The sequence below is a fragment of the Cynocephalus volans genome, chromosome 9, assembly GCF_027409185.1.
Source record: "Cynocephalus volans isolate mCynVol1 chromosome 9, mCynVol1.pri, whole genome shotgun sequence".
Taxonomy (NCBI): Eukaryota; Metazoa; Chordata; class Mammalia; order Dermoptera; family Cynocephalidae; genus Cynocephalus; species Cynocephalus volans.
In genome coordinates this window covers 69,686,673-69,699,047 of record NC_084468.1, presented here as the reverse complement: position 1 = coordinate 69,699,047, position 12,375 = coordinate 69,686,673, and the positions used below count along the sequence as shown (strand labels likewise).

Below are 12,375 nucleotides of genomic sequence, written 5' to 3'. Positions count from 1 at the left end.
TGTACAAGATGCTTAGGTGTGATACTTGTACTTGCAAAGGGATGAGGAAGAAGGAACCAACCACATGCCGATTCCTCTTTATGGAGGGTCAAAGGAGATCAATCCATAACTTTTCTTCTGGAAGCATGGGGAAATTTATTGTTTGTCAAATGAGAATGACTGCTGTATTTCTATTTGTGAATCAAATTGGGATGACATGGATGATGCGGGCTGTTGAAAAATGAAACACCACTTGGTAATTCCCAATTCTATGCCCTTTCTCAGGTCCCTGAGCAAAATGGGAAATGGTTCCGTGAAACCCAAACATTCCAAACATCCAGATGGCTACTCTGGGAACCTCACCATTGATGCCCTGCGGAGCAAAGTGACAGAGCTGGAGAGAGAGCTGAGGAGGAAGGATGCTGAGATCCAGGAGCGCGAGTACCATCTGAAGGAGCTGCGGGAACAGCTGTCAAAGCAGACTGTGGCCATTGCTGAGCTCACGGAGGAGCTGCAGAACAAGTGCATCCAGCTGAACAAGCTTCAGGATGTGGTGCATATGCAGGGGGGGAGTCCACTTCAGTCCTCTCCAGATAAAGTGCCTCTTGAGGTCCACCGGAGGACCTCGGGATTGGTCTCTCTCCACAGCAGGAGAGGAGCCAAGGCTGGGGTGTCTGCTGAACCAACCACCCGAACCTATGACCTCAACAAACCCCCTGAATTTTCCTTTGAGAAGGCAAGAGTCAGAAAGGACTCCAGGTAAGGAGTCCCCACATCCTTTTAACTCAGATGGCCTTAATATTATGAAATTGTAGAGTGATATTTATTAAACCTCCTTAAAGAGCATATTAACCCTATCAGATTTTAGGATAGAGGGTTTCTCAGAAGGCTCTCCCATTAAACGGAAGTTTTCTTTAAAGCAAGAATTATACTTTACCTGGGCTTTGATGTGAAATTATATATATGTCTAATATATATATATATAAAACTGAGGAGCTGAGTTTACTGAAAAATCATTTCCACTATCCTGAAAACACTAGGGAAATGAAGAGGTAGTATTAAGAAGCAGTATTTCTTCTCTTTCTGGAGAAGTAGACTTAAAAATGTACACAAATCACAAGGAATTATGAATATGTATAGAAAAAACCACTTCTTAACAGTTGGTCTGCAGGTGTCATGAGAAAGGAACCGGCTGGAGCCTCAAAGGACGATGAATTTATTCATTTATTTCACAATCTATGTTGAGTACTACTGTCTGCCAGCCACTGTGGTAGATGCTAAGTATGTATCAGTGAATAGACACAGAGCCTTTCTCATGGGGGAAATAAACACTATACACAGAAGGAAGTAAGCAATGCATAATGATTAATTGGGATAAATGATATGAAGGAAGCCAACAGTATAGTGGTGGTGTCTAGGGTGATGGGGAAAGAGGACAAGGAATCAACAGAAGTGAACTTGTCATGAAACTGTGGCTGAAGAGGTGACCATAACTGAAACCTGAAGTATAAAAAGGGGTGTAGACTAGGCAGAAAGCATTTCAGGAAGAGGGAATGATTAAAAGATAGAATTACTTTTTAAAATTATGATTTTCAAAAGAACGTATGAATATTCACCATCACATTCTTGTGTGTGTGTGTGTGTGCGCACGCGCGCACATTCCATTTCTGGCTGAAGTTTGATTTTCCTGACTGGGAAATATTGATGAGAAACATCATGAGTTAGGGTCTCTTTTCTGCATTATTTTTAAGTGAGTAAGTATTTATTAATTGAAATTAGGTACTTTGCCTTGAGAATGTCTTGGCTGAGCCTGGATCTCTGTTGCAAAATGCAAGATCTGTAAAATTAAAACAAATGTTAGTTTATTCACAGACACAAGTAATATAAATCAAGATAAAATGTCCAACATAAACAAATGATTAATTTTGACAACAGAATTATAAAGAAAGGTTTAATTCATCAATTTGTTTACAGAATTTGACACATAGTGAATGATCAATAAATATTTGTTAAGGAAGCTAGTCATGCTGGATTATTAATCATAACATTCTGTGGCTGAAAGAAATCTGATTAATATTAGACTTCAGGAGAGTTTTATTAAGCCAAAATTTTATTATTAATTGGTTTAGAAAGGTCCTATCTATTCTCTTTCAAAAGCAATAAATTATTTTTAATGGTATGAATTCAGAAATTATAAATGTTACAAATTTATACTTGTTTTTATATATTCTCTTTTGATTGTCAGAGACATATTAATATATAATAATATATAGTGCATTATATTACTATGTATATTATATGTGTTTGTAAATTTTATACAAGGTTACTTCAAAAAGTTCATGGAAAAATAGAATGAAAAGATAATGTGAATCCTTCCATGAAGGTTTTTCTGTTGTTGTTGTAGTTAAAAGGGAAATATATTTAACATAAATGCATACATTAATAAAAAAGAAAGATGTCAAATCAACAATTACCTTTGCACCTTAAGAAAGTAGAAAATGAAGAGCAAACTAAACCCAGACCTAGCAAAGGAGGTAAATAATAAAATTTAGAGCATAGATTAAAGAAACAGAGAATAGGAAAAAAAAGAAAAAATTGATGAAACCAAAAGTTGGTACTTTGACAAGATCCACAAAATTGACAAACCTTTACCTAGATGGACTAAGAAAAAGAGAGAAGACTCAATAAATAAAATAAGAAATGCAAGAGGAGTCATTACAACCAAATTTCCAGAAATCAAAACATTTATAAGAGAATACTATGAATAATTGTTGGTCAACAAATTAGATCATCTAGATGAAATGAATAAATTCCTAGAAACATGCCACCTACCAAGACTAAATTATGAAAAAAACAGAAAGCTTGAACAGTAGCTGGTCAGATAAGTGATTGTCATTTTTTGGTTTCCTGATGCAGGACTGCCTTGAAGATTTCTTGCAGGGCTGGTCATGTGGTAGTGAAGTCCTGCAGTTTTTGTCTGTCTGGAAAATACACTATTTCTCCCTCATTTCTGGAGGATAGCCTTGAGGAGTATAGTATTCCTGGCTGGCAGGTTTTTTTTTTTCTTTTAGTATTTTGAATATATCATCCCATTTTCTCCTGGCCTGTAAAGTGTCTGTTGAGAAGACTCCTGTTAGTCTTATAGAGACTCCTTTGCAGGTGACTTGATGCTTTTATCTTGCTTCTTTTAAGATTCTTTCTTTGTCTTTGAGCTTTGCCAGTTTGACTATAATGTGTCTTGGAGAGGATCTTTTTGGGTTGAATCTGTTTGGGGATCTTTGAGTTTCCTGGATCTGAATGTCCGTGTCTTTCGCTATACCTGGGAAGTTTTCTATTATTACTTCATTGAATTGGTTTTCCATGCCTTTTCTTTTCTCCTCCCCTTTTGGAACACCTATGATTCAAATGTTTCTGTGCTTAAGGTTGTCTGCTAGCTCTCTTAGATTTTCTTCATTTAAAAAATTTTTTTTCCTTTATTTGTTCACCGGTGGCTACTGGTGTGGCATTGAGTCACTTTTTTTGGCAGCTGTGGCCATTGTGGTGGCTGTGGGGGGCCACCTGTGTAGAAGTGGTGTTTCTTTGTGCTCCTTGTATGCTTTTGGGTGGGGGATCCTGCCCTCAGCTCCTGCCTAGGCCCCCAGGTATTCTCTGCTGCTTGCCTGCTTCTGGGTGGAAGGGGCAACTGCCCTCAGCTCCTGCCTATGCCTCTGGGCATGCTCTGCTGCTTGCCTGCTTCCAGGCAGAGGGAGCAGCTGCCCTCAGATCCTGCCTAGGCCCTTGGGCATGCTCTCCTTCCATAAAATTTTTGAAGTACCTTCATATAGTATTAACCCATAAAAATCTTTTCAAATAGCAATGTATTTTTATATGCAGAACAATGTGTAAGAGAATTTAATAGCAATTCATCCTCTTTGATCTTCTCCCTCCTTATGCCACCAGGTTTCTCCTCTTGAACCAAGATTATGTCAATCACTTTGTTCAAAGACTTATACTCATCTTGAGGCAAAATACCATTCTCCTGGTGCTGAACAATCTGAGATAAGCATATACCTTTGAATTTCTTCATTAGCTCTGTTATAACGAGGCAAAGAAGATCAGTAGTTATATATAGTCAATTTCTGGGCCAAACCACACTTTTCATCTGTCTGTAGTGAGTGGGACACAGGAAGGACATGATATCTCCTGAATAAGAGTTATTGAGAATTTGCCTCACCATAAAGCCAAGCGAAGTGGATACAAGTCTGTGTTGAGGTCAGGATAAAAAAATGGGCTAATTGATTTCTTTATAATTGGTCCTAAAAAGACCAAATTAGATCATCCATGCCCTACTAATCCTCATCTGCTTTTCCAGAGCCTTGTGGTTCTAAACTGAAAAATTAAATAGAACATGGAACCAGAGAATAAAATATGATGGAATGATAGATTCCTAATTTGAGGATTCAGTTTCAGTAATTCATGAGAAACTCTGTAACCCACAACGTGTCAGTCTGTGATCTTGCTGAGCCCCCAGGCTCAATGTGTTGTGAGTGATGAGGACGCCTCATCAGCTGCCAGGCAGCCTCAGCTCTTGCCAGATTTCTTGTCCTGAACCCATCAAGTTTATTTTTAGGGTCTGAAGGGGTAACTTAAACTGTATAGTTGCACCTCCCTGCTTTATTTGGAGGAACTTATAGTGACTCTCTAATGGCAGTGGAAACTCTGGAAATTTGTCTCTTGCAAAATTCAAGAGTCTTCTTTTTAAGCTAAGTTTCTAGAATAATTCAGTGCTGTCCAGTAGAACTTTCTGCAGTGATGGAAATGTTCTGTAATTCATTCTGTCCAATATGGTAGCCAATAGCCAAATATGGCTATTGAGCACTTGAAATGTTGCTCATGTCACTAAGGAACTGGGTTTTTAGTTTTAATTAACTTTAAAATTGGATAGCCAATTTATAGACAAAGTAAGACCTGTGTTCAGTTTTAGGACAAAGCTACGGAAAATGAGAATGTGCCTGTCAGATTGAGGTGGGCACAATGTGGAATCACTGTTAAGCTGCACTGAACCTGCAGTATATCATAGCCCTTTGTAGTGACTTGGCTTTGTGTGTACTGACCATTTTAGGTCTTCAAAAGCATACAGTTATGTGGGTACAAAGCCTCTTTCTATGGCAGGCACCCAGTTTGACTAATGTATTATAAATCACATGATGAGTCAGAGTATGAGAGTATATCAAATACTGTGATCTCCGATTTAAATTTGATATGGTGAACATCAGAAGACTTTAGAGCTAGAAGAAACTTAAAGATTGTTTCATGGTACTCTTGTTACAGGAGAAGTGAGGGAACAGGTGCAGGGGACTTACAGAATATGCCAGGGTGGATGGCAGAGATAATTCTGGAATCCAAGACTCTTGGCCAGTTCTTTCCCTCTGCAGTCCTGCTCTCTAGTGTTCTCTCAACTAGCCACAAAGATGAAAGGCCTCAAGTCAGACCAGTTTGGGCACCAGTCTATCTTATTATGTCATATCTCATTGACAGGTAGTAAGAACAATGGTGCTTCCTGGCTGCTTTCATGTGGAGATGGGCAGAGCCTGCTCACTGCATCAGTGTTTCCCAAAGGCTGGATCCTCCGAGCTCAGGCTTGTGAGAAAAAGATACGGAGGATGATTTTGATCCATCTGATGACTCCAACTGTGGTGTATATGAAGGGTTGTATATGGCTTCCCGAATGAGCACAGTGTTTCTCAAGGCTGAGAACTGAATGTCAGTGGCAAAGGAGGGCAGGGGAGAGCTCAGATCACATTTCTGTCCGTGTCTGATTTACCTTGAGCACCAAGACAACCATGCATCTAGAGGTCAGACCTTTTACTCAAATTAAGTTTTCTGTTTATGGAGACATTGTTTAACTTCAGCACTGGCAGAGCAAAATTACAAGCTCACGCTGAGTGTCTGGTGGAACATAGGCACATTAATCAGAGACATCTGGCAAGTTGCTGGTATGAGTGCCTTTTACTAAGAACGCTTAAACTATCATTTGAAACTATTGTTCTTTCATGAAAAGGAAAGATAAAACAAAGATTTGCCATATGACTTCAGATGTTGACTCCAGCTTTAGGAAGAACAATTAGTTTTATTTGTCACTCCCATCCCAGGAGCAGAATAGGTAAAAGTGGAAAATGCTAGTGAGTCACACATTTAAATAAGATGTGGAAAAGTAATGAGGAAGGGTATGTTTGTTATTATTTGTGCTTCTTTTCTACAGCTGTGCTGAGCATTCGAATGTGCATTCTAAAAATGTGTTTCCTTTATTGAACAGAAATGTTTCTATGGAAAAAATTTAATATTTACATATCACTAATTATGTGTCAGCCACCATTCTGATTGTTTTCCAAATACTGAATCATTTAATCCTCACAACAAATCTATAAGATACATATTATTATCATGCCCATTTTATATATGAGAAAGCTGAGGCATGCGGATTTATGTAACTTGCCTAAGGTTATATAACTTTTAATATTAGAACCAGGATTCAAAACCAGAAAACCTGCTATCTAGCATCTTCTTTCACCACTCCTATATAGGATTTTTCCAAGATGAAAATTAGAGGCAGACATTTGACATTTTACTTGGGAAGACTTGTAAAAATATTAAATATATAGTCAGAAATAACAATTTTTAAAATGCTATGATTAGAAACAATTTCATGCTATTGTTATTTCTCCTTGAAACTTATGCTTCCAGAAAGTGCTGCTCTGCTATCAGATTGCAGTAGAGGGAAATTTTTGCTGGTTGGGGAACCCACTGTTTTTCTTTCCATGACTTACATGTTGCCATATGAGAAGTTCTATACATAGATTTTACACAGAAAATTAAATATTTTTAAGAGCGTGTGTACAAACTCTTATCAGTTGGACAGTTAAAAAAATTGGTGCCTATGATTATAAATACGATAGTCTTAACCTAAGTCTTCAGAAAAAGCAAAAAATGAAGCTCCATCTGTAAGACATAGAAAAAGAAAACAAGTCCAGTTGTGTGGTGATCTGATAACCAGAAGCTGTGGGTGAAAGCAGCTGGGTGATGTGTCTTGGCAAAGTTGTCAGTGTGTTTGAAAATGAAAGGTTATATTTTGTAGCAATAATGTTCGTGTAGACACCAAGGTAAGAACTAGCTACTCAGGGATGGGATGAGAAAACTAAGTTATCAGTGAACTATTAGAAGGCTGGTGTTTCCCGTGCATTCATTATCTCATGGAGGCTTTAGACTGGCCTAATGGTGGGGGAGTTACTTTTTGGTTTTACCAAGGTGAAATTTTGGCTCAGTGTTGTAGCATTCATAGCATTCATTCCTTTATCGAAGCAGGTTTCCAATTTGAGCCTGCCCAATGTCAAATATGTATTCTCTACCACAGTGTCCGCAGCATTTACAGACCGTGTAACCTGCAATTCAGATGGCTCCCCCTGGGGTTGTGCATCCTGGCTGGGGCTTTTCTTGAGGGGTGGGGTGGGGTGGGGGCGCTGTTAAGCTTCAACAAAGGGAGAGGTAAGGATCATGAAGTTTAAGAACCTGGCTAGAATTAAGTGGTGGCTGCCTTCACATCTAGGTGAAGTTTAATAAACTTTGGCAGCATTTCTGAGTCCTGGTACCCAGCCCCTCTCCTTTCTTGCATTTGCCCTTTCTTGTCTTAGGAGTCAAAGGGCTCTGGGCTCTGCTTCTCATCTCGGCCTTCTCTCAACCTCTCAAATAACCTGCTTTGTTTATATATGCTCTTTTCACCTTCTCACTTTATCCTCGAAACTTCCAGTCTGTCAGTTGCTAGGTGTTAGGAAAAATGTTTAAATAAGCCTCAGAAAACACTTAGAATTTGAGGACATATTGTTTTGAATAGTCAAAAATATAAGTGCTCATTGTAAGCACCATGCTGATTCGGAGGAGCCTACCCTCGCCTCATGGGCTACAGTCCTAAGAGGCACTATGCTATTTTTATTCTACACAAAAACCACAGCAACAGTTGACTCAATAGCCTTGGCTCGCAGTTATAACATCCGAGGTTCCCGTTCATCCTTCAGATGAACACATTCAATTCAACAAATAGTTATTGAATATTGAATCAGTGAAGCTCATTCTTTAATCTTGTTTTCTTCCACTTTTGCTTTCCTTTTCTTTTTTGTATTTCTTTCTGTCTCCCTTACCCCATTTTTCCACTGATACTTTTATTTTGTTCCTTCCTCATCTTTCCCCATTCTCAGTATCCAACTAGTCTGTGGCTACAAGTACTAATTTTGTGTTCTTGTTATAGGCCAGGCACACTGATATGACCTATGTATAGTTATTTCACTTATTTTCAAAACAAACCTCTAGGATAAGTATTATTATCTAAGACTTAGCAAGCAGAAATAACTAGTTCCTGGTCATGGCTAGTAGTGCCCAAAGAAAGCTTTTGTAACCTTCCCTAGATGTTAAGACAGTTGCCACTTAATCGGGGCAACTCTGAAACCTATCCTCATTTTATTTTGCTTGATATCTTCTTAATTTATAGGATACTTATAAAAGTTGGTGGATCTGCTGCTTAGTTATTCCAGGTGAACTGAGCAGTGCTGACTCAGAACCAGCCTCTCAAAGGCCTGGGCATGAGCTCCCCGCTGTCCTCACTTGCATCTTTAAGTGTCCTCTGAAATGGGCTGCTCTTTTCTAGCTCTTTTTTTTTCTTGAAAACATTACATGCTGTTCTGGGCACTACCCATTTCCTTGCTAGATACCCACGAAAGACCAAAGAATGGTTGAGAAGACAGTGGCCTTTCTTCTCCTTGCTTGTTGGATAAGAGGGAAGCATCACCACTGGCCTTTGCCTCCTAACAAGCTGTACAGTCGGTTTCCAGGGAGCCTCTCTTTTCTTTCTGTAAGCCTGAGCAGCTCGGCTCCTTTCGCCTGGCTTTTTCTAGAGTTTAAACTGCAATATAATTCTCAAGAAGGGGAAAAGATCTGAAGGCAAGGTGGAAACTTCCATTTTTAGATTCTTTGGAAGTACCTTCTTTGTGAAAGATATGTTTCTTATATTTATCCTTTAGCTAAAACTGTTGCTTTTCTTCTCAGTCTCACCTTAAAATAATTTGTATCCCCTTCATGCTGACTCTCCTTAGGAGTATTTGTTAGACTGTTTCAGGGCAGTCTAGTTTGGCAGTTTTTGTGGTTTTTTTTTTTTTTTTTTTGAGATCTATAACCCGGAATGGCCATTGGATATTTTATATATAGTTTATTCTAAAGTGTAAGTGATCATCCATGTAATCTCTCTGGGGTTCTTTGTTTGTTATGCCAAATCAATTTGTATTGGTAAATTTCAAGCAGCAGTTTTGATAGTCTTTTGGGGGCTTACAGATGAAGCTCTGGGAAATATGAAGGAAAGAAAGATTTGGAGCTTCCAATCCTCTCTCTCCAGAAGAGATGAGGAAAGAGGAAATAAAAAGAGAGCTGAACAAGATTCTACTTGAAATTTCTTGGAAATAGAAACTCAGGGAAACCTAAGTGTATTTGGTTTCCATAACTACATAATAAATCACCACAAACTTAGCAGCTTAAACAACACATGTTTGCTATCTCAGAGCTTCCATGGGTCAGGGGTCTAGGCAGGGCTTATGTAAATCATCTGCTCAAAGTCTCACAGGCTGCAGTCAAGGGTTCATCTGGCTGTGTTTTTTTCTAGAGCTTTCTAGAGGAAGAAGTCGTCTTCCAGCTTACGTGATTGTTGGCAGAATTCAGTTCCTTGTGGTTGTAGGACTAAGGTCCCCGTTTTCTTGCTGGTGGTCAGCTGAGGGCTGCTCTCAGCTCCCAGAGACTACTCAGAGTTTTCTGCCATGTGTTCCCCCCACAGGCCCTCTCACACCACAGCAGCTTACCTCTTCAAGGCCAGCTGGTGAATCTCTTTTCAGTTGGCTAAGATGAAGGCTTGTCTAACATGGGGATGCCCCTCCCATCATCACTGCTGTATTTTGTTGATAAGGAGCAAGTCACAGTTTCTATCCCTACTCACCAGGCCCTCTTGCGTGTCTGGTGTGAGATTCCGTGGTGAAGGATGGTGACTATGCTGGGTATGTAAAGCCATACATAAAAAGTCCAGAGTCTTGTACACCCATGTTCATAGCAGCATTATTCACAGTAGCCAAAAGGTAGAAACAACCCAATGTCCATCAAAGTACACTATTTTATTAGTTTGTTTCTATTGCTTGTAACAAAATATATGGAACTGGGTAATTTGTAAGAAAATGAAATTTATTGCTTACAGTTTTGGAGGCTGGGAAGCCCAAAGTCCAGGGAACACATCTGGTAAGGGTCTTGGTGGTGGTGGCAGTGACCCAGGAGTCTCACATGGCAGAAATGGTGGAGCAGAGAGAGAGATCTCCTTGTGTGCTCTCTTTTCAAAGCGCTCAGAACCACACCCCTGACCACCATTATTAATCCTTTCACTACTGCATGGTCCTACAATCTAATCACCTGTTCGAGGCCCAACCTTTCAATGATCATAATGGGATTTCCCACCCTCTCAACACTGTCACAGTAGGGTCCAAGTTTCCAATACCTGGAACTTTAGGGGACACAATTTAAGCCTCAATGAGTTTAGGGGGAACATTCAATCCACAGCAAATATATACATACAATGGGATATTATTCAGCCTTGTAAAAGAAGTTCTGACATTTGCTACAATGTGAAAGAATCTTCAAGACATTATGTTAAGTGGAATAAGCCAGGCACAAAAGGACAAATATTGTGTGATTCCACTTCTATGAGATACCTAGAATAGTCAAATTCGTAGGGACATGAAGGAGACTGGAGGTTGCCCGGGGCAGGAGGGAGTTGAAAAAGTTCTGGAGATGAATGGTGACGATGGTTGCAAAACAATGGGAATATACTTAACGCTACTGAACCGTACACTTAGAAATGATTAAGATGGAACATTTTATGTTATGGATATTTTACCACAATTAAAAAAAGAGTCCAGAATGCTGGGGCTGACTTGGCAGCGTATTCCTAAGTGCCGGCCATGTTTCAGGTTGCAGACAGGGTGCTGGGAGGAGAGAGAGGAGAGGAAGGAGTTTCTCTTTTCTTTATTTGTTATATTGGAAGAGAATAAGCTATGTAAAGTCTTGTGATGAACATTAATTGATTATTGATAATCAATAATTGTTAATCACTTAATTGATTAATTGCTTGATGAGCCTTCAAAAGAGGCATGTTCCCAGTGCTGTGGAAATATGTAGGGTAAGGACAACTTGAAACTCCCTTACCTTTTCTTGTTTACAACTGCAATTCTTAATCTTGAGTGCACATTGTAATCACCTGGGGAGTATTAAAAAATACTGATGGCTGGCTTCTTGACGCCTGAGGGAGTCTGATTAAATTGGTCTGGGGTGAGACCCCCGGGGTATATGGATTTCTAAAAGCTCCCCAATGATTCTAACTAAGGTGCAGCCACCACTGAGAACCGTTGTTATAACAGGCTTCCCTGTAGCTGACTCCTGAAATATTCAGTTTGACATCTAAGAGCAATGCTAATTACAGACATTTAAGGGAGCTATTTACCATTCGTACCTAATTACCATGCAGCACAATGATGATTGTGTGTATCATTGAGTGTGTCAGATTAACTTCCTTGTAAGTTTTGGTTATTTTCAATATTTCATTATTAAACTCTGTTCTTTGGTGCTCATGGGAATAGGATCATCCGCACACAGTTGAGAAAGAGAGACATGTTTGTTGTGAGCATGAAGTGACAGCAAGCATGATTAAATTACAACCATGCTTAATTATATGGTCAATAGGTAAGAGAATTGACAGGAAATAAGTCATGCTCATTTTCTGATAACGCATGGAATGAGATCATCTTTCTCATAATTATAAACTTGTGCATTTACTAGTGTTTTTATTTCTTTTGGTTTATCACTCAAAAAAACTTTCCAGGGGTTGGGGAGGAAATAAAAGGATATTTATCCTGATTATTACTTGTGCCTTGTTTATTAGGTGACTGACACTTTCCACTTCCACTTGTGTCTCCACACCCATAATTTTTGAACTGGGAGAAAGAATTTGAATGTCTATTAACTTTCTTAATTTTGTTGAGTTCCTCATATGTGCCAGATACACTTCCAGATGTCAGGTGTTAAGAAGACGCAGAAAGCATAGTCACACCCTCAAAAATTAGAGTCTGTGTGGGGAAATTAAAATTTATTTCAGTCTCAAATGATTAGTATTCTAAGAGATAGGTGTACAAAGGAAGGAGGGAGCATTCTTTACTTGGGATTAGGAAAACATCCATAGAAGAGAAAATCTTGAGCTGGGTTTTGAAGGAGGAATACACTGCAGGGAGACAAAGTGCACGGGCACATTTGGGGACCTACAAGTAGTTCAGTGGGTCTGGAGTACCC

General features: G+C 39.2%; 1 protein-coding gene across 2 annotated transcripts in view; it reads left to right on the top strand.

The window, feature by feature from the left end:
- The first annotated feature begins 277 nt into the window (after positions 1 to 277).
- The window catches only part of PRKG2 (protein kinase cGMP-dependent 2), an 86,906-nt gene continuing 74,808 nt past the window's right edge, over positions 278 to 12,375 (top strand). For both annotated transcript variants that reach the window (XM_063108361.1, XM_063108360.1), the window contains exon 1: positions 278 to 738. In XM_063108361.1, coding sequence (XP_062964431.1) covers positions 278 to 738 — 461 coding nt within the window. The remainder of the gene's footprint in view (positions 739 to 12,375) is intronic.